The sequence below is a fragment of the Arvicanthis niloticus genome, chromosome 1 (assembly GCF_011762505.2).
Source record: "Arvicanthis niloticus isolate mArvNil1 chromosome 1, mArvNil1.pat.X, whole genome shotgun sequence".
In the NCBI taxonomy this organism is placed as follows: Eukaryota; Metazoa; Chordata; class Mammalia; order Rodentia; family Muridae; genus Arvicanthis; species Arvicanthis niloticus.
The window spans coordinates 135,209,192-135,231,532 of record NC_047658.1 but is presented as its reverse complement, the minus strand read 5'-3'; the positions used below and the strand labels follow the sequence as shown (position 1 = coordinate 135,231,532).

At 39.4% G+C, this 22,341-nt stretch overlaps 1 protein-coding gene across 7 annotated transcripts in view; it reads left to right on the top strand.

The window, feature by feature from the left end:
* Nucleotides 1-20,302, top strand: part of Rfx3 (regulatory factor X3) — a 239,369-nt gene extending 219,067 nt beyond the window's left edge. For all 7 annotated transcript variants that reach the window (XM_034523217.2, XM_076918836.1, XM_076918830.1 and 4 more), the window contains 2 exons: nt 11,503-11,545; nt 13,417-20,302. In XM_034523217.2, coding sequence (XP_034379108.1) covers nt 11,503-11,545; nt 13,417-13,655 — 282 coding nt within the window. In that variant the 3' untranslated portion in view covers nt 13,656-20,302. The remainder of the gene's footprint in view (nt 1-11,502; nt 11,546-13,416) is intronic.
* Nucleotides 20,303-22,341: the final 2,039 nt, after the last annotated feature.

The window sequence follows — 22,341 nt, the reverse complement described above, 5'->3', positions numbered from 1 at the left end:
GTGAAGGGTGCTTGCATATGTTAATAGGGACTACAGTATTAACCTTGTATTCATACCATACATGATACCCCAGACATAAAATGTGTGTGTGTGCTCACTCTCTCTGATACCGTGTAAACCAGATTCCTAGTGTGTAACATCTTATCATTTTGTTCTAGGGCTTTTCTTAGGTTTTCATGGATGTCTCTTGATCATCCTCCTATCCTCTTTCCATTTTTCTGAGATATTTAGAATATGTAAACTAAATTCAATATTAATTTAAGAAATTTGCAATTGGAAAGTCAACTATATTAGAAAACAACAAATTGTACCTTTCAGCTCCTTTGTACCCTGACACACACACACACACACACTCACAGACACCAGTCCTAAATGACTTTTTTTTTTCAGAATCTATGGTTTGATTTTAGCTCTATGTTTGCTTTTTTATATTTGCAAAATATGCTCAGACAACCTGGAAGTAAGTGATGAGTTTAACACCCTGAAGGAGCCATGAAGAAGCCCTTCTTATGTCCCTCCATCCACCCGATTTCCTAGGATTGGCTCCTTGAAACTCTTCCAGTGTTTCCTGCCTTTCACCAGGCTTGTCTTTCCATTCATTGTCTCTTTGCATATGAGAAGATTGCCTATTTATTACAGCACAAGAGAAGGATTTGATTTTGATTGTTTTATTATTTTATTATTGTATTATGAGTCCAAAGCTACAACACTATCCTGAGGATCTCGGCCATCAGCCCACTGCCTATTTCTCTCCTTTCCTGCTGGCTCGTACCTCTCAGTCCCCTCTTCTATAGGAATAGAGAGTATCTAACACTAAGTACTAAAAAATAGCCATTCAGGGACGAGAGGACCAACTGCCAGCTTATAGGACTTCTCTCTTTACTCAAGAAAATAAAGTTACCAGGCCAAGTGGACCTTCTAGAATATTTCAGAGCCCCTCTCCAAGGTGTTAGGTTCTTGTTTAAATGTTTAAACCTGAATTGCTGGAAATGCAAAAAAAAAAAAAAAAAAAAAAAAAAAAAAAAAGCAAAAATAGAAATCCAATATTGCTTAAAACACTTGAACAACTGAAATAGTCACTGTAGACCTGAGTGACAGCTCAGCACATAATCCTCTTCAGCAGTGCCTGTCACTGGGGTTAGAGAACTCTTTGACTGGTGGCTACTTGGATACATCTCAAAGGCAAAGACCAAGCCACTTGTCAGATTCCTGGACACAGCTTAAGCATGACAGCGCCACCTACTGGTATCTGTACCATGCTCCATGATCCTGAGCCTACCTACCCCAAGTGACCCTAAGAAGTCTCTATTATACTATGGTTCTTTGTTGCTGAGAAGGTGGTGGTAAACAGACTGTTCAAAGTGGAAAAGGTCTTTGTGTTGTTTATTCTGTTTTGTGACAGGAACTTGCTTTGAAGTTCATGTTGGCCTCCAGTTCATTACAGTCCTCCTGCTTCAGCCCTCTGAGTACTTACATTACATATCTGATTTAGAATAAGAAAGGTTTTTTTCTTAAGGAAACTACACTTTTCTTTATGTCATTGTTTTACTAAAATACAGCTACCAAAGTGTCAGGAAAGGTGTTCACAACAAGAATATGGTCCCTGAGTGACAATAGCATAATCTCTATAAATCTAAGTCATATTTGTCTTGAAGAGAACATGTTTCCAACCCCCTCAATCTCATTGTCTTTCCAGGTAATCACTGCTGATGTGGTAGTTTGAAGGAAAATGGTCCCCTTAGGCTCTTAGGGAGTGGCCTTATTTGAAAGGATATATGGCTTTGTTGGAGTGGGTGTGGCCTTATTGTAGGAAGTGTGTCACTGAGGGGTGGGCTTTGAGGTTTTTAGAAGCTCAAGCCAGGCCCAGTGTCACTCTCTCTTCCTGTCACCTGTGGATCCAGATTCAGAATTCTCAGGTAATTGTCCAGCACCATGTCTGCCAGCTGGCCATTATGTTTCCTGCCATGATGATAATGGACTAAACTTCTGAACTATAAGCCAAACTCAATTAAATGTTTTCCTTTATAAGAGTTGCCATGGTCATTGTCTCTCCTCACAGCAATAAAGCCCTAACTTCAGACAGCTGGTTCTAATCAAACTCCACTCCTTCTCTCCTATAATAAATTAAGGCTATTCTTTGCTATTACATAGTATGCATGGTCTCAGTGGGAACTATCAGTTTAAGAGCAGGCTGTCTTTCTCTTCTATACATAGTTTTTTATTTGTATAAAGCATGTTCTTCCAGCCTCAACCTAACATTTGCAGGACCAGGGGTATCATGTGTCTAAATATTTCAGACATTTTGAACCAACTATAAATATAATCTGTTCATCCATCTACGTTTAACAGATCTAGGTTGATAACTAAGGACATATGGCTTACATTTAGCTTACATTTAACGTTCCATCTCCTCCAGTGTCCATGTCAGAAAATAGAGACACAGATGCAGCCGGCCTCCATCCGCCCTTTGCATACCTCTCTTCTCTTTCACTCTTCTCATCTTATCATGTGTGAACCCCTTACGCTAGTATTCAGGATTTTTCTGCACCTTGCAAATGAGTTGGCTGAACCACCTCACCCCACCCCACCCCACCGTACCCCACCCCCAAGTCTGATGAGGTTTGCATAGGCCTGAGAAGGAACTTGGGGCCATTGGGCAGGGAATTCTGAGATTCCAGAAAACAGCAATATAATAGAAAGGTAGACTGTAGGAGGGAAACAAGCTCCAAAGAGCAACCTCCACCTGACTCCTAGGGGGAACAAAGCAGGACTCTCAAGTGGGCTCAGGATGGAGACTTCTGCTCTGGCTTTGGCTTCTGCTCTGGCTTTGGCCTGGTGACAATAGTCAAAATTCCTACATTTGAAACTATTTCCTTCCCAAAGCAACAATGGCCTGAACTGCCTTACACTTCACTACGCCCACGCTCTCTAGTGACTGGGTTTTTAGAGATTTTGAAACATTGTAAAGATACATTTGCTGCTATATCCCCAGGGAAGAAAACCTGAGCAGTTAAAGTTGTATGTTGAATACGCTGCAGTGTGTGGGGATATACAGGCATGTTGCAACGGCACCAGGCTAGCCTCAAAGAGCAGGCCATCAGCGATGAAAGCTGCCACTGTATGGAGGAAAGTGACACAAATCTTTGTCTTTTTGTCAGTTTCAGTGACAACTCTTAGAGAATAGATAGAAAGCCACATGTATAGGAGAAAGCAACCAAGGAACCCAATACTTTTCCAATAAACATGAGTATTCCTTGCAGAATTAAGTTGGAAATTACTGTAAGTCTACAACTCTCCCCCAGTTGTGAAACCCTTTACCAGTGCTAACTGCAAAATGGTTCTCCTTTGATAGATAGTTAAGAAAAATAATGCTCTGAACACCTTAAAATTCAAAAGTTAGGGCCTACTTCTTGTGCAAAAGTATCTGAAATAGTTGTCACTACTTGACCTTAACCTTCGTTAACAAAACATAAAGCATTGACCATTGCCGAGCTTCATGTGACTTATAAAATCTAGAATGTTCCAAAATTCAAGCCAGTAATAGTGTTAAAAGATTGTGATTAGCTCAGGAAGTTCTAGATGTACTTGTGAACAGTTTCCCTACGTCTGTGTGGGAAGCTTTAAAGGGCCATATTTCTTTCCTCACTTCTCAGAGTGGAAGAAGAAGCAGTTGGCCAAACTTACCTGAGCTGCCCACCACTTCCAGATGCATGATCTCCACCTTCTCTGAGAACACTCTGAATATGTGTGCCTTCTCCACGTGCAGGCCTGGCCTTCTTGTGCTGTTTGTTTCCATCATAAAGATATTAATCAATGTAAAACCATCAGTTCCAGCCTCAGTGCTACGTAGAGTGTATAGGTCAGCAACCTTTAGCCAAAGCCTAACAGGCTAGGTAGGATTCCTACAGCCTCTTCATCTGTGAGGTATTCATCTTGAAATCATCCTCTAATGATTACAGGACAAAATTTTAGGGTTCTATCCACAGTGTTGGGAAACTGAGTGTGAAGACAATCTGGTTTTGTCTCTGTTCTATGCTGTTTGATAAATGCACATATTTAATCATGATGATAACCCTGTCTAATTCATAGAAAGAACATTAGACACTTGAAGAGTGTAATTTACCTAGTGCCACATAGCTTATAATGGCAGAATTGTGATTTAAATGCAGCCAAGCTGGTCTATAGCTTGTGTTTCAATGTCCTGCTCCACTCATCACTTTGAATTGCACAGTTAAAATGTTATATGTATTCTTGCTTATTTTGTCATCATTAAAATAAACCTAAAGACTATTTCTAGGACTATCGTGAGGTTTAAGTTAGGTGAACTGAAGGTGGAGTCATACAGTGAGAACAGGATACAGCCTTCTCCTCCATGAGTCCCAAGCCACATCACCCATTGCAGTAGCAAGGACCCTGGGAAGCTCACTTGTGTTAGCACCACACTATGATGTTGTGAGGTCCTCACTGTTAGAGCCCTCAGAGGCCCAGTTGCTGGCAGTATGAGGTAGACGAGTAGATAGAGAGGCAGACAAGACAAGATGTATAATCTCAAGCAATAATTTGTATAATTAGACCATCACTTTTTGGGTCAACAAAGGTGAACTCAGACACTAAAATAAACAGAAAAGATAACAACACATATTGCAGGCATTAATAATACTGGATTGTTACAGAAAAATAGCTCACAGTCTTTGAATACTGAATCAAATAATCCATAGAATTACAAAGAATCTAGCAGCATTCTTTGGTATGTAGCCAAAGTGATAATCAGAGGCAAATTAATTCAATGATTTGAAAAACACAACCAACAAAATAAAATGGAGAAATAACTCAATTAGAAAGAAAATGCCAGTGTTGGGTAAGGGAATCAATATAATTAGGTCTAGATAGCCATAGCCAGGCTTGAATTCAAAGTTAACTAATAGGAATGATTGGTATTCTTTCTAATTGCTTGTAAAACGGCAGCAGTCAGGGGAGAGTCTGTATGGACTGTAAACTAAATGATGTGGTACTGCATGTCTATAATCTCAAGTTCTAGGCCAAACTTCAGATAAATAGTGAGTTCAAGACTAAGCTGGGCTATATGAGATCTGCTCTCAAGGCAAACAAAAAGGACAAAGGAGCAAGTAGAAACCATGTTAAGAGAAACTTATAGTTATAGATGGTGTCTTAATTCGTGTTTTTACTGCTATGAACAGACACCATGACCAAGGCAAGTCTTATAAGGGCAACATTTACTTGGGGCTGGCTTACAAGTTTAGAGATTCAGTCCATTATCATCAAGGTGGGAGCATGATAGCATCTAGTCATGCATGGTACAAGCAGAGCAGAGAGTTCTACATCTTTATGTGAAGGCTGCTAGCTGAATACTGGCTCCCAGGTAGCTAGGAAAAGGGTTTAAAGCCCACACCCACAAGGCCACACCTCCCAACAGTGCCACTCCCTAGGCCAAATATATACAAACCATCACAGATGGTTGCATTGGTGCTTGCCTTTAATCCTAGAACTCAGAAGGCAGAGGCAGGTGGACTCTTGAGTAGGAGACCAGCCTGGTCTAAGTAGTGAGTTCCAGGACAGCCAGGCCTATATAGAGAAAACACCTTGTTTTATAGACAATATAAAACTAAAACCAAACAGTAACAACAAGAACAAAATGAGAAAGAGAGAGAGATTGATTTATAATTTTTTCTAATTAATATGCTTTTTGGTGCTTATTGGAACCTAAGGATCTTGTTCAGTAGTAACTAGCAAAATACATACACATATGTACACATCCACATGTCTTCCCACATAGGTGTATGTGAAGTTGTAGCTTCTGCCAACACCAGCCTACACCATAAGACCAGCATGCCCTTCGCCCTGAGTCTGTAGACTACCCCTGTAGTAGCTGACCCTTGTAGAGGAGTAGGCTTCTGCAGCTGAGATTTTAATCACTCTATGGCTTATCCACTACTGGTGATCAGGGTTGGTAGGAATGCTCACGAAGGTGTGATAACATTTATTGTGGATTCTGCCAAACACATGGCCTGTAGTTCTTTCACATGCCAGGAACTGGGCATCCGACTGTGTCTGCTATACAATCATGTGGGAGGGGTTCGAACAAACCAGGCTACCCTACCCCTTATAGGATGGCTTTAATGTTAGAGCTGCTCTCTAGGCCTTCACTGGGATGGAGAATTTAAGGGTGTTTTGGTCTTCCAGCCCATACATTTTAACATTCGCAATTTTAGCTTCTACTTTGTTCTCTAGACTGACTTTCTTGCATCATACTGACAGTTTTCACCTCTGTGATACTAATAAACTTCTTTCTTAGGCACATGAAACCTCTCCATACTGGGAACCACTACTTCTCAACTGCTTGGTCTCTATCTAGCTTATATCCTAGGTCTCTTAGAGGCCTACTGAAGAGGTGCCCTGGCCATGTGCAGCTTCCCACTCACACTTCATCCATTGTTGTTATCACCATGAACTTACAGTCTGTCAACCTGCCAGAGACTAGAGCAATTGTGTTTCCTCTTGGGCTTCTGTAGCTCTCAGAGGAACCCAGTATTGGATCTCTGGTTAGGGTTTATAGGAAGTAGTTTCTCAGAAAAGAAGTCTTTTTCGTCAAAAACAACAGAGCAAGTCTGCATGTCATCCATACCATTCCTTGTCTATAACTCAGTCTGGTTCTGACTTTACAGTATTTCCTGTTCATCTGGCTGACAGAATTTTAATTCCCATGTATTGAGTGCATACATTTTCTACAAAAGTGTTTTTTAAACCCCTTAATTTATATATTTATATTCCTTACTAAAGTGTGAAATTTCTATATCCCTGTCACTGTTCCCACTCCCAAGATCTCTGTTTCTCTTTCATAATGTTGATGGACATGCCTGACCTAGTGTAATACCACATACTTACTATGATGTTAGGCTGATCAAGTCACTGTTTTCCATAGCTATAGAATAAACTCGAGTTTCTCTGCCTTGACACAGCCAGGCATGTGGTTTGTTTTGTGAAGCTAAAATGGAGGAATCAGTGCACTTGTGTGGTAAGTGCACGTGTGCTCCTCACTGAGTGTCAGGCACTACACAGAGGTTTGGAGTCTATTGGTGACAGAGTCCTCATGCACCCATATTATAGTTAGAAAACACACTGGATGAGCAAATGAAGTCAGCACTGTAGGTTCCTGCAGGCGGCCATGTGAGACACATGATGGAGCAGATACTGGGAGCCCTGGAGATGAGGTACTTTAGGTGGGCATTGTGGGGAGACTTCTTTAAGTGTGTGGAGAAAGTGACCCATGAGGCCAGACCTTCTTGGAAGAAAGCACACCTTATTCTGACCTAGTAGTAAATACAGTTGGTACATGTAACATTGATGACCAGTAGCTTCTCCCTGCTCCGTCCTCTCTACAATAGGGAACTTCTGGAACTCAAGCTTTCCAGACCCCAAGCTTTCTTGTGAGTCCTCTTGCTAGTTTCCATCCACATCTTGTATTGCTTCGTTCTCTTCTGTAGCTTGTTTGTGGGCCAAATGCAGGGCTGTGTCACCTGTCTGCTTTCCAATGCTTCTGTGTTCTTTGAGCCCCACCTCCCATGGTCTTTCTACTGCTTCTTTGATCTACTATTGGAACCTTAAGCCTGTACAGTTGATTTTCATTTTGACTACATGCACGCGCGCGCACACATACACACACACACACACACACACGACCCCCGTGCTTCAAATCTTCCCTCAAGTTTCTTGGGCTGCCTCATTTTCCTGCTAGCCTACCCAGACTTCATACTAGAAGCAACTTCTTATAGTTACTTCCATGAGAAATGAGTATTTTTCAAATTGATCTGACTGGTATTGTTTGAATCAGTGTTCAAAATGTGTTAGGAGCTTTTGGCTTTTTGCATTTTCTTTGACAGTTGTGTCAATTTTTTCTGTTGTATCCTTTGCACCTGAAATTCTTTCTTCTATCTCCTGTATTCTATTGGTGATGCTTGCATCTATGACTCCTGATCTCTTTCCTAGGTTTTCTATTTCCAGAGTAGTCTCCCTTTGGGATTTCTTTATTGTTTCTATTTCCATTTTTAGATTCTAGATGGTTTTGTTCAATTTCTTCTCCTGTTTGGTTGGATTTTCCTGTAATTCTTTAGGGGATTTTTGTGTTTTTCTTCAAGGGCTTCTACCTGTTTATCTGTGTTCTCCTGTAACTGTTAAAGGAAGTTATTTATGTCCTTTTTAAAGTCCTCTATCATTATCGTGAGAAGTGATTTTAGATCCAAATCTTGCTTTTCTGGTGTGATGGTGTATCCAGAACTTGCTATGGTGGAAGAACTAGATTCTGATAATGCCAAGTAACCTTGGTTTCTGTTGCTTATGTTCTTACACTTGCCTCTCGTCATCTGCTTATCTCTAGTGCCACCTACCCTCGCTGTCTCTGACTGGAGCCTGTCTCTGGGATCCTGTGATTCTGAGATCCTGGATGTGTCAGACAGAGCTCCTGGGAGTCAAGCTGCCTCTGGGATCCTCAAATCCTGGTGTGACCAAGCTCCTGAGATCCTATGATCCTGGCTGTGTTAGAGTGCCTGGGAGTTGAGCTTCTTCTGGCTGTTGTGGGATTGGGTGCAGAGCTAGTGCCCAAGGTCTTCTCAGGGCACCAGCTCAGACCAGAAGGAACCTGTGCCACTGGCCGGAAGGGGGTTCCTGCATCCCTGGATCCTGCGGGTCCCAGTTATTCTTCATGTTGGGGTGTTGGGGAAGATATTGTGGCCTCTTCACCTATGATCCTGGGCATGTTAGAGTGCCTGGGAGTCGAGCTTCTCCTGGATGTTGTGGGATTGGATGTGGAACTAGTGCCCAAGGTCTGCTCAGGGCACCAGCTCAGACTGGAAGGAACCTCAAAATGTTTTAGGTGCTTATTAAATGTTTATCTAAAAAAAAAAAAATGAACAGATGAGCTGACTCTAAATTTTACCCAGCTTAGGGTCGAAGTTCATTCTCCCTACCATTTATCTATACATATACATATATAGTCCTCACATATCAAATGTATAGAAAAAAAAATCTCTCCATGGACTTTTGAAACATCTCCTCTTCTTCACTGGATTCTTTAATTCCACATGCACTGTCTTCCTTGGCTGTGTGTGTAGAACTTCATCATTGACCCCAGAGATGTGTTAGCAGTGACTCTGCTGCTCTGTGTGTCATTTAGCACAGGGCATCATGAAAAGTGCTCGAGGGTGTGTGTGTGTGTGTGTGTGTGTGTGTGTGTGTGTGTGTGTGTGTGCTACTTTGAAAATAACAGTAACAATCTGTGGTCCAGGTGTTTGGGTTTTATTTCCAGCCTTATAAATAACCAACTACTTTCAAGTTAAACATGAACTTTCTAAGGAAAACCTTTGTACGTGATAACAAACAATTTTGAATTTTTTTCCATTAACAAGTGCAATATAATTTGAATCACCTTATTCCAAAAATTTAAAATGTTTCTAAACTCAGTGGTTTTGAGTGCCACTGAAACACTACAAGTCAGCCACCCTGACTTCATGTGATGTCAAAACTCAGGTACATAAAAACATATGATTTATAGTTGCTATCAGGCAGGTATATAAATTGTATATGTTTGCAAATATTCTAACATTGGCAAAAAAAATCTCTGAAATTTGAAACCCTTTTGCTCCCAAGTATTCAGGTAAGTGATGCACAGCCTGCCCTCACCTTTTTAATAAACAGAGATGTGCTTAGAGCTATAGCTGCCAGTTTCAAGAACTAGATTCTAAGAATTATTAAATGAAACTCCAAATGTGCCATCAGTGAAAGATAACATAATGATTCTCAGCATTGGACATTCTCTGGTTATAGTCCTAAATGTTTAACTAAGACCCAAGGCGGATAAGTAATTTCTTTGACTGTTGCTTGTTTTATATTCTGTGATTGAAAACTTGTAAATTTCTTATATTGTGAATTTTATTTAAATGTACATTGAGTTCCAGCCCATGTGCTCAGAATCTTCTTCAGAACAGCAGTTGAGTAGCTGTGATCTTGTTGCCCTGAAAGATACAAATGTGAGGCAGTGGGAGGCCAGCTCCAGCCAATGCAGGAGGAGTTCCTCATCCTGCGGGCCTCTTAGAAGCACTCGCCTAGGGAAGCTGCTTAACAGTAGCTTAACAACAGAGTGGGATGTCTCCCCTTATATTCTGTGTTGTGCTAAGAGCCACAAGGAGTAGAAGAATATACTATTATAACTGTCCCAAACTGTGGCAAAGGTGAATTTGATTTGAACATGGAACTCTTTGTAAGCAAGTAAGAAAGTTCAAGTCTGGAGTGTAGTAAATAAAAATATGAACTTAAAATTGGAAGTGAGATGGCAGTGGGAACTTTCTGGAGTGATGCATAAGCATACTCTGAAGTCACTGTCAATGAGGAATATTCCAGAACCCTGACTTTCAAATAAATGTATATGCACTCAAGGTAGCTACTTTGGAACATAATGCTTTTTTAGGTGGAAAAAGAAACAGTGTGTGCATGTTTGCAAAATAAGATCAGTTTTATTACTTTATAGACATACCTTGTAGATGAAAAATATACTCCTATCATGGGACTCTTTATAAGCAAACTTCTGAATGTAAGTAGAATTTCTGTCTCATCCTTTTTAAATCTGTTGAGAAATCTGAATTTCTAATAACTACTTTGAAAAAAATACCGTTGACTTTTCTAAAAGCAGAGGCTTTGCGTCGCACTTCGCTTCTGTTGGATTAACTTTGTCCCTCCGCTAGTCAGTTTTTTATTTAGTGTATCTATCTTTATTCTCCCTGAGAGACTCAAAATGTACTTTCTTGCTGTTAAATTATCATCAAGCAATTGAACCAAAGTAGAAAGCCCATGGCTATTAATTGTTCCAGGATGTTGAGAACTCTTTCACATTGCTTGTAGCAAGTGCGTTTCCTTTTGTAAAAGTGGGGGCCTCACATCTTAGTAAACAAAAGTATCAATTAATTTAGAGAAGGCTCAGATTTTTTAAATGTGAGCCAAAGAACATTTCCTCTCTGGAGTGCCCATTGTATTTGTCAGTCTCATGGAGGAGAGAGCCCCCGGCACTTCTAGACCATGCTCCAGCAGTGGCAAAGACCCCAGCTGGACTCACTGGCCAAGCTCAGGGAGAGGACCTAACTATGCTGCTTGGCTAGGGCTTTTTCACATTTATTTCAACACATCCATCATCATCCTGGTCAGTCAGGCCTGATTCTTCATTGCTGAATTGAAATTAAAGTAAAACGGAGCCTGGAAGCCAAAGAAAATTGTTATCCTTTCTCAAAGAGGTGAAGGCAGCTCAATCGCGACATATTTTAAACGTCAAATTTGACACATTTGATTGGAAAATTGTGTGACCTATGTAGTTAGGGATCAAAATGGTCACCGGTTCACACTTTTAAAAAGTCATGAAGTGGTGTTTTTACCACAGATTGATAGAATACTATTTTATTCTGTCAAGTAGTAACTATTACACAAATGCCTATTATTTTGCAGTTTGGTGATTTAAATGCTGTGTCTCCTGGAAATCTGGATAAAGGTAAGAACTGAAAATTCTTAAGGGCTTTTTGACTGAGCTCCTCTGAGCTGAAACAGTATAACTGTGCAGCACTCTGATCCTCTGGGCGTAGCAAGCAGAGCCATGTGAGTGAGAGCAGCAGCCGCCTGTGGCATCCGTCCTGATGTTGCTGTTCCGACCCTCCATCCTCAAGTCTTCTTCCTGTGAAATGTATTAAATGCAGAAGGTTGGATTTAATGCAGCCCCAGAGGTCTCTCAACTTCGTGACAGAAGCTCAGTATAAATGACAAAATTCTTGATCATGGCCAAAATTCTGGAGAGAAATTCTAAAATTGGACCAGAGGATTTTAGTCAAGGCAAGAAAAAGACCCCTTACCTTACCCTGTAGTCAACTAACTTTTCAATGGAGAAAGAATTCAGAGGTAGGAATGATGTTTATGGTAAGAAACAGATCAACAGTAGTCTGGTGGAGAAGGATACATACGTAGATTCTAACCAGAGCCTCTGGAAAAACAGGCCAGAGGAAGGGCTTGGGAGTCTTCGAGGAGATGCAACAGTTTTCCTGAGTGTGCTAACCCAAGGTTCCCAGCATGCCCCATTCATTATGTTAGAGAGCCGTGTTTGTATCATCTCTTGGGACATCTCTCTCTCTCTGAGACCTGCCTGTTATTACTGTGCTTGGCCTAATTTCCTTTTGGTGTTCGAACAGGAAAATTAGAAAGTTAGACTTCTCCAGTTGTGTTACAGTTTCAAAGGTACAATCTGTAGAATTGCAGTAATAACCCTCAGAAAACTAAATAGATAATCATTCACCCCCAGCCTTCTTCATAAAGTGAGGAATCGAAAGGTTTGGTTCATTTGAAGAGTAGCTCATTGTAGCTTTTGTGCAGCAGATGCCGTAAACTCCAGTGGACTCCCAGATGGGAGCACAAATGTCTATAAACTTGCTTGGATGTCTTGAGAGACTGGAGAAAGTGCTTGCTTTACAGATGGCTTTGTTGTCTATCTGAAGGATCCCTGTCACTCAAATGACATGCCTAAGTCAGATAGATCTGGAACTCTTGAGTTTGTTCAGAGTGCTTTCTCAGGGCTATTCCCATCTGCAGCAAGGAGGATAGAGGGGCCTTCCTTCCATTCTTCCCATCCCTGCCCTGCTCACAGTGGGGTTCACCCCCTGCCACTTCTCCCTACATGCTTTTGAAGTTTCCTCCCTCCCCCCACATGTCATCTGCCATCACCTTTCTAATGGGGGCGCAGCTGGTTCTGTTTACCTCTAACCCTGAGGCTTCCCCAGGCTGCAAATGAAATGGGACGTTTTTGTGGGCTTTTTTCATAAAATGAGTCATATCAAATGTAATAAAATTTAGTAGTAAAAGTAAATGTTTTATATGTTTAATTTCTAAGAATGAATTGTAAGTATTTATAGTATTAATGCTGCCAAGAAACAAGTCCTTTGTGTAGTGTTTAAATTTCATATTACCACTTCATTGTAGCTTTTTTCTTAGCAGGTGAATTAAGAATTTATTCAGTTTGGTGTTTGCTGTCTGTAGAGCAATAGTTATACAATAGTTAGATTGTAAGAAGTAGTACACTTTGGGATGGCACAGGTCTCTTGAGTCAGCAAGGAAAAAACAAAGTGTAAAGTTTTGTGTGTGCCCCCCACCCCCCAGGCCAGTATAATATGCCCAAGTGACTACTTTATGACTCAACAAGTTACGTCATTATTTAATATAGAAATGTTATGTAAAATTCCATGAGAGGAGAAAGCCCACGAGATTCTTCCTGTAGGGAACGCCAAGGTTCCTCAGTGACCTGGCACACACTGAGGTGGTTCTGAAACATGCACTGATACCTGTTTCTCTTTTGTCTCCTGGTGGTATTTTTTTGTGCAGATGAAGGCAGCGAAGTAGAAAGTGAGATGGATGAAGACCTGGATGATTCTTCAGAGCCTCAGGCCAAAAGGGAGAAAACAGAGCTGAGCCAGGCCTTCCCAGTGGGCTGCATGCAGCCTGTTCTGGAAAGTGGTGTGCAGCCCAGCCTCCTGAACCCCCTGCACAGCGAGCACATTGTTACGAGTACACAGACCATCAGGCAGTGCAGCACCACGGGCAACACCTACACTGCAGTCTAACAGCAGGAAAGCAGATTCCTCCAGCTTATTCTAACCCCACTGATACTGGGCTTAAGCTGAAATTTTAACAAGCCTGAAGGTTGACTGTTGTCAAAAGTCTATCTGTGCTGAACATTACCTTTGTGGAGTTGTGAAATGGAATGGGTGTATGTATTTTTCCAGGTCTTTTTTTTTTTTAACACAAATTATTCACCTTTTAATAATAGAGCCCCCCCCCCCTTAGTTTCAGGTGTCAAGAAAGATTTTTACAACACTTAATGTCATTGTTTTTGTTTTCTCATAATTAAAAAGTAATTTACATTTTGTAGCTTAAAATATTTTATTGTTGATTGTTAGTCTTGGTGTATGATTTTATGTGTAAGTTTTTTAATTAGATGCACTTCTGTGAAATATCAAAAGAAATGAATTTCTTTGATTTACACTGGAGGCATGCCCATTTGGCAGCAGATGCATCAAATTTGCTTTTGAAAGGTGCTTTTCATTGGACAGAACCATAAGACACTATTTTGATAACATTTTGGAGTATGGAGAGAGAATACAGAGCGTTTTTATTATAGTGGTAGAGGGTTGGGAAGGTCATCTATTTTTCTCTGAAAAAAAATTGAGCTGTGCATTTATCAGTTCAGGGTAACTGACAGAATTACAAGAGATTATGCTAATATGTACATAATTTGTGTACATAATTACTAAACCACGTTAACAATGCAAGCTTCCGTTAGACATTGACTTTTAACTATTATTTGTGTACCAATTCCTCTGTTTAAAGACTACTGATTCTGTATTGGAACCACTGTACAGATGCATTCTGCTGTTAAGTGGGGCTGTTATAGTTAGATATTGCAGCTGAAAAAATGACTTGACTTTTTTTTTTAAGTGTACATGCTACTTATACTGAACTGGACATACAGGAAACCATTCCATTTGGATGACTTTCTTTTATTCCAGGTCTTTTTTCTAATAGTAGTTCAATATGCTGCTATTATAAAAGAAAATGTATAGAATGCAAGGAATGTAGCGACCTGCATATTGTTATTTCCTGGTTTCTAAGATACAAGGATTTAAATTTTACACAGAACCTGAAGGCAGTGTGACTGGCACACCTCACTGTTGCTGACCCCGACTCTAGGATTTGGATAGGTGGCTGGATGGACCATTGCCATTGAAGAACGCACATCAGGGATCATCGTACCTCGGCTATTACATGGTGCCTTAAAACAGAACTGAGCTAAGGTTTAGTAAGGTTTATTTTGTTCGTGTGAATAACTCTTCAATCCATTCGGTAAAGTGTGCCTGTCATGCTCAGATTCCTGACGTAAAGACAGGTCACATGTTCTTCAAGGGGAATTTAGGGGAAAATTAAGCAAAACAGAGACACAAAAACTTCAGCTTCTCTCTGAGGGACTGTGAGTGGACTTGTCTATGTTTTATCCTTGGAGCTGAATATCACTTGATTACAAATCAGATTGCTAAGGGTGTGGACTAGCAGTTTTCATCCAAACATGTTACATAAAGATCATGTGTTGTAGACCATTCTTATCTAGTTACAATTCTAGAAAGTTAACAGAATAAGCAGGTACTTATTGAAGTGCATCTTTTCAGTCTAAATGTCTGTCTGTATGTCTGGATGTCTCTGTGTATATGCACACACACACACACACACACACACACACACACACACACACACGCATGCACACATATGGAACTGGAGTTTGCTACAGTCAGAAGGTGAGATCCTAAAGTGCACAGGCTCATCCCCTTTTACTTTGTGTGAAAAGGCAGGTTCTTTTAACTCAAACTATCAACAACAGCATCAAAAATAGCATCAAAAAATCCTTTCATTTAAGTAATTGTAAAATTAAATCAGTGAAAGTCAATAAGGAACTAAGTCAATAAAGCCAAAAATGGAAAGGAAAGCACAAATGATACACAAATCACTACTGAGGCCTATATTAAACTGAAGACTTCATCTTTCCAGTTTGGTTGGATGAAGGGTATGGCTGAGGAGAAGAGGCTGCACCAATCTGGAAAGTTAAAAATACCAAATGGCTTATCAGGAAACAGTCTATTGAAACTGTTATTGCCTGATTGTCTCAAACTTCTGAAAATCAACAGCAGTTCTTAAGTGAAATTTAAATGTCTTACATATAATTTTTAATGGATTCAGATTTTGTGTCGAGCAACTTACACACAAGTCTCCACTGGCATCCAATCATCGCCTCATTACTGAAGATCCCAAGGCAATGAATTTGCAAGCCCCTCCCCTCCATCATTCATCATAAGCTACAAAAGACCATGGACCTACTTCATTGTGAGTTAGAAAATGTTTACACATAAAATTCAAATCGTAAACTAGCTCTCTTCACCTTGACTCTCCTTCCTGAGCTCTTTTAGTTTCTTGTCTGTACCTGTCATCCCCAGATGACATCATGTCTGTATTGGACCAAATGTATTTACTGGTTTCACTGTGTTTATTGGTTGACTTTTTAAAATGTATTTGTATTGTTGTTTCATTTAATTTAATGTTAGAGATATTTGTATCATGAGAGGAATCAGCTAACAATGAACAGACATAGATTCATGAGAGGGAGGGACTGAGTGGCCTCCAGAATTCAACATTTCTTCCAGTTGTTCATGGTTTGTTCTAAATTAGGCAGAGTAGAAATTAGTAAATATTATTATGGTTGAAATTGACTCCAAAATATTTTGAACTCTTTAGAAATATTTAAGAACATTAATCTTTTTAAATCAGTGTAGATAACTCTAAGCAGTACACAGAAAAGAATACCCATGGCTTATGACACTTGTAGTCATTTGTAGTATATTGTACACACATTGATTTTGGATTTGAATTATGAACTATATTAGAAAACAAAAACAGTAATTTATATGCAGGCAAAATTTATAACAATCACATTTGTTTTAGTCATTTAACATTCTGTTTCTGTTTTTCCATTTATTGAAATTGGCTTTTCTAAATAATATCAGCCACTAACAGTCTTATAGTAAACGTATTGACATAATACACTTTTTAAGGACTTGCTGGTATTTCTTAGCATTATAATCAAATGCTAGTCTTGAAATACATGTATGTGAACCAAGTGCTACACTCCTGGTGTGGGAAAGGTGAGGGAGGTGGGTGAGCTATTGGCACATTTCAGAAGAGATGTCCATGTAATACACTTTGAGTGTCATAGGTATAGTTTTATATCGGCAAATACTTTGAGAATTATAGCCAAAAAATTTACGCTTCCAAAACCAGTGAACAATGGGTGGAATGGGTGAAACTTCTGGGAACACAGGGCCCAGTTTTTTATTTCCCCTTTGGATACCAAGTTACTAAGAACTTCAGGACTTTTGTCCACATCTTGACTGTATGACTCTTACTGCCTTTTCCGAAATTCGAGTTCCTTTTTGTGACTTTTTTCCTTGTACTGTATAGCACGGTTCATGCACCTCTCTTTAGATGGTGTACTTTAAAAACAGAAGTAAAACACACAAATGATTTTCTCGCTGCATACCTAAAGTTAGTAGTGTGTGACATTAACTGCCTTTGATTTGTAGTAGACGAGCAAGAATGAGCACATTCTTGCAGAACGCCGTAGACGTCAATCAGGAGTGAGCACAGCTTCCATGCTGTGATCCTGGGCCTTTTTACATGGACACACTCTCTACAAGTGCTAAATGCATTTTTAGTTCTTGAAAGATTATTATCACATTATTATTATCATTAATATTATTATTTGAAATGTCTAAGATAATGCTGTGCTTGAAACATCTGTGTAAAAGAAAACACGTGTGTCACTGTGATGGTCCTCGTTGCATGGACGTAGTAAAAAGTCAGAAGCTTGACGTGTTATGCTTGTACACGAGGTAAGGCAGTGGTTCTATACAACAGATTGCCTTTGTCGTAATCTCCCCTCCCCACATTCTTTTGACCAAACCACAACCATCCAGAAACTCAAATCAGAACTTTATGATCTCTGTGGATCTCAACAGAGTTGGGGGGAGGAGGGTTGTCATGCAATGTTGTTCAACATCGGGCTGTGACTGGATCAGAGCAACAACCTCCATGTACATGGTAGAACAAACGCATTAACAGAACCCTAGTATTTCTGTGAGTCTGGTAATTTTAAAAGACTGGGATTGAAGCATTAATTCAGTGCTTAGTTCTAGTATTAGAAAAGCCCTTTGCTGTAATGCCTTGTATTAACCCTTTGAGCATTGTAAGATATACAATGGGGGATGAAAGCCTTTCAGATCATTTATTTAGACTTTAAAAAGTAAAATAACCTCTATATCCAAATGTCTAATTACACTGTTTTTTAAGGGGGGGTCAGAAAAGAAAGTGTCTCTATGCCGAGCACTTGCCTCTTATACACAACTCTTAATTTTCCTTCAAGAGGGCTGGATATATTTATTCCCAAATATTCACTGCCATCTAAGTAAGTGTACTGTTTACAGAAGACAAAAATCAACTTTTCTAGCATCACATGACTCTCTAGAAAAGGAGGGCGCATACATGAGCCTATGCTGGCCTATGTTGTAACTGATTTCTGCACACTGGAGGTACCTGATTGCCTTTAAAAGGTATGATAAAATAGAGGGTTACATTTTGTCTTTTTTTCCCAAAACAAAAGATCTCATTTATTTAGCTTTAGAAAATACAAATGAAAGTACAAATGAGTTCCATGAAACACAGCTGAACTCTGAGGTACTTAGGCTCTTTGGAGTTGCATCTATCATGAAATATTGTTTGGAAATCATGTAGGGCATAATTTTATCTATGCTCCAAAACATTAATACTTTGTCATAAGACATAAAGACGCAAAGTGGTGAGCAAGACTCTCGCTTGCTCTAAGCCCTTCTGCCAGGAGATGCTGTGACTACTGCTCCAGCTATCTCTGAATGTAATTCTGCTTACATTTGCTGATTTCTTTGAGGGAATTTCTGGACAGTTGATCTGGTCCTCCCCTATGTGACAGAACACGGAGCCGTGTTGTGCTCAGATGTGCCCATGCTGCCCTGGCTGAGCGTGACCTACTCCGATGTCTGCCGACATCCTTAGCATAGTGCAAGCGTCCGTACGTTGCTTTTTAGGCAGTTGAGGAAGTCAGACCGTGCAAATTAATCATGTGTTAACATGCAATACTCAAAGGGTTTTACTTTAGCTCTCTTCTTTTGACTCTTCATGATTTACTGTAAATGCTTCTCAGTTTGCATGCCTTGCCCATTGCTGCTAGTGATTTTATGTGCCAGTAGACCTGAGTTTAGTTTACCAATTTTACTTAAATAGTAAAAGCCACTTACAAAGTGACTGCCTAGGATTGATTTTCCTTTTGTTTAAAGGGATTGGTGATACGTTGTTTTAAAAGAAATGTTTGGTCTCTTCTATTTGGTTCTGATATTTGAATCTTTTCCCCCTCTTTCCTTTGTTCTTTCTTTCTTTCTTTCTTTCTTTCTTTCTTTCTTTCTTTCTTTCTTTCTTTCTTTCTTTCTTTCTAATAGAGTATGATGTTGGGATTGGAAGCCCTGAGTAATGAAATATTTGGTAAGAATCGTTTATGTAGCTCAATAATCATGACAACAAACCTCTGTGAGAAGATTGGTTCTGGGGAGGAAAACAAAAATAAAACTGATTGATTCTTGATGACTAAGTAAATTTTCCTTCAATAAATTAACATTTCTGAACAAACAGTTGCCTTGCTTTAGCCTACATACACAATTTTATATGACCCAATAAGGAAGGTATTAAATTGTATTCGTTTGAAAAGCATCTTTTGTACCAAAGCAAATTCTTTTCTCTGCTCATCTCCATCATCGATTTGGACCTATGGTGGCGACCAATGAGTTGGTTCCAGAAACTTAAGTGAGTGCCTTGAGAACGCTTGGGAACTGTGCCTGAGGTGGTAAACTTTTAATTAGGTTAATTGTAGCGCTTACCAATCAGTAACTACACTATCACTCAGGGCTTTCTTACCTTCTAGGTAAAACTCCTTTCATTGTGTTTTTTCTTTTAAATACTGTATTTTTTTTTAAGTGCCATCATTTAAAATTCACTTAGTAAGTGGCAGATTACATTATTCAGTCCCACAAGCACACAAACATAGTAACACTAGGAGATATTTGAGCATTTATTTTACAATTGACTGAATATATAATGTAAATGAGGTAAGCAACTTTTGTAGAGACTGTATGTGTGAGATGATGTGATGTTCTTTTCCAGCTTTTGGACTACAGTTGAATAAACTTTTTAATTATTTAAAAACATCTTTACCGAATAACATGTGATGGTTTTTTTGTATAATGTATTTGATTTTGTAAATACGTATTTCCTGATGTGATTTTTGTGAGAAACGCTAAATCTTTTAGTATACCATGTCCTCTGAAGATTGGCAGGAGCTAAATACTAGTTTGTGGGCGATTTGTATTGTGTACTGTACAATAACTGGGGAACTTTTATAATTATAAAAATATATATTAACTTTTAGTGTGTTGTTTAAACAAATGACTGGAACATACTAAAGATATTAGTAGGATTTTTTCTGAATATTTCAGACTTGAACTCAGGCTAGCTTTCTTGTGTTTTTCAAAACAAAAAATGGTGTCTTGTCTTTTAAAAATCAATAAATTTGTTTCCTTGTTACAAACATTTGAAATGGCTTTGATTTTTTTTTGTTTGTTTGTTTTTGTTTTGTTTTTCCTCTCCTCAAATTGTTGTCAGGAAGCTTCTATTACACCATCTCTCCTCTAGGAGGGTACCCCCTGTGTCATTCATTAGCTTAGAAACAAATTTAAGTTGTTTTACTTCTTTGTGCCAAATGAAATTGCAATATTTACACATGAACAGCACTAAAAGAGAAAACAAAATTATAAGCCCAGCAGGGTACAAATCTTACCCTCAAAGAAAATTAGTGATTGAGTGCCACTTGATTTCAGAGGCTGTCAACATTTCCATTGTAAATCCAGATTTCTGGATGTTCCTAATGTGTTTGTTTTATGTCATTTCACATTGATATTCGGCATACAAGTTCTTTGCTTAAATTGAAAGAGCTTATTAAAATTTATTTTAGTGCACTTAATAAGATACCCTGCCCATTTTTCCTTTGGATATGTACAGAAATATTGCTTAGGTATACATTTGTGAGACTGATGAATGAAAACAATGTAGTCACTACCACAAGAAAGGTTAAAATAATTATTTTTAAACCTTTTTGGCATTTAGGTTTTTTTTTTTTTCAGATCGTAGTATAGTCTTCTAGAATATGGAATAGCCAACTTTGAGGATTTTCTTTAAAAGGAAGTGAAATAAAAAGCAGAGAATATCTTTTGAGGACTCTCTAGCATGTTCCTTGATTTCACTGTAGAGTCAAGAATAAAATGTTTACCTCTCAGTTCATAGCATATCTATTCTATTCTGTCTCTCCCCCCTCCCCCGTGTGTGTGTGCCTATGAGAATATGAGTTCATGTACACACCACAGCACACATATAGAAGTGTGGAGGTCAGAGACTTCAGCTGTCAGTCCTATCATGCCATTTTGTTTGAGGATTGAGAGCTTGGGAGGATTTTGTCAACTATTAGATCATTAACAGCTTCCCCTTGTATGCACAGAAAGATCTTGTGTCATGAAGCTGCCAGGCGGCCCCTGAAAAATCACTGCCATACCACCATCTTGATACTCATTTCTCCTGTTAGAAGGTTGGCCCTCTCAAGTTCAGCAGTAGCATTTGCAGTGGCAGCTTCAGTGAGAGATATCTGTGCTATGGAGCTCCTGCTGAGCTCCCTGCATGCTCCTATGGCCCCTTCATACATGGAGCATTGAAGTAGTACCCAGGCAACTGAAGTGATCATCACCCATGATCCCTGTGTGTAATTATAAGTCTCCCCTGCAGTAGATACCTTCTGGATAGCCATTGACATGGAAAAGGCAGCTTTGCACTCGCTGTCCCTGAGAGGTCCGAGTCCATATTTAACTACCAAACTCTTGTCAACAATCTGACAGTGTTGTTTTCCTCAAATCCTGTACTGCTCTGTCATTAGTCACTTAACCCCAGTGCAGTCTTGCCTGCAAATCAGGCACCATTCCATGTAAGGAAGAAAAGAAGCCAAAAACTTGAAGCCCTGACCCCTTGGGGGAATCCCTATACCACTCTTTTCCAGACCACTTCTGAGTCAGGAGCTGTAAAGCAACAGGAGCCAAAGAATAATGGTGAAACTAATCATTCCTCTTGTTTCTAAATTCATGGGGTAGAGGTTGGTCTGAGCCCCACCTCTGACTCCCCGTTACCTGGATGAGGCTGTGCAGTATTTTGTTGTTGTTTTGGATGTTTTGTTTTTTAGTTTTTGTTTGGTTTTGGTTTTGTTTTTTGTTTTTTTTTTATTGGATATTTTCTTTATTTACATTTCAGATGTCATCCCCTTTCCCCATTTCCCCTCCCTAGAAACTCCCTATCCCATCCCCCTCCTCCTTTTTGCTTTTAATTACATTCAAATATTAAGTCAGTTCTAGGTTGAGGGACTAGCAATACAATAGATGCAAATAGTCAAGGAACAAGCAAGACAATAAACACAAATTGTCAAAGAACAAGTAAGGAAATAAACAAAATTCCATGAACACTTCCATGATCACTGTTTCTAAGGGCTTATCAGGATGACCAAAATATCTGAGCCAACTTCCCTGTCCTAGC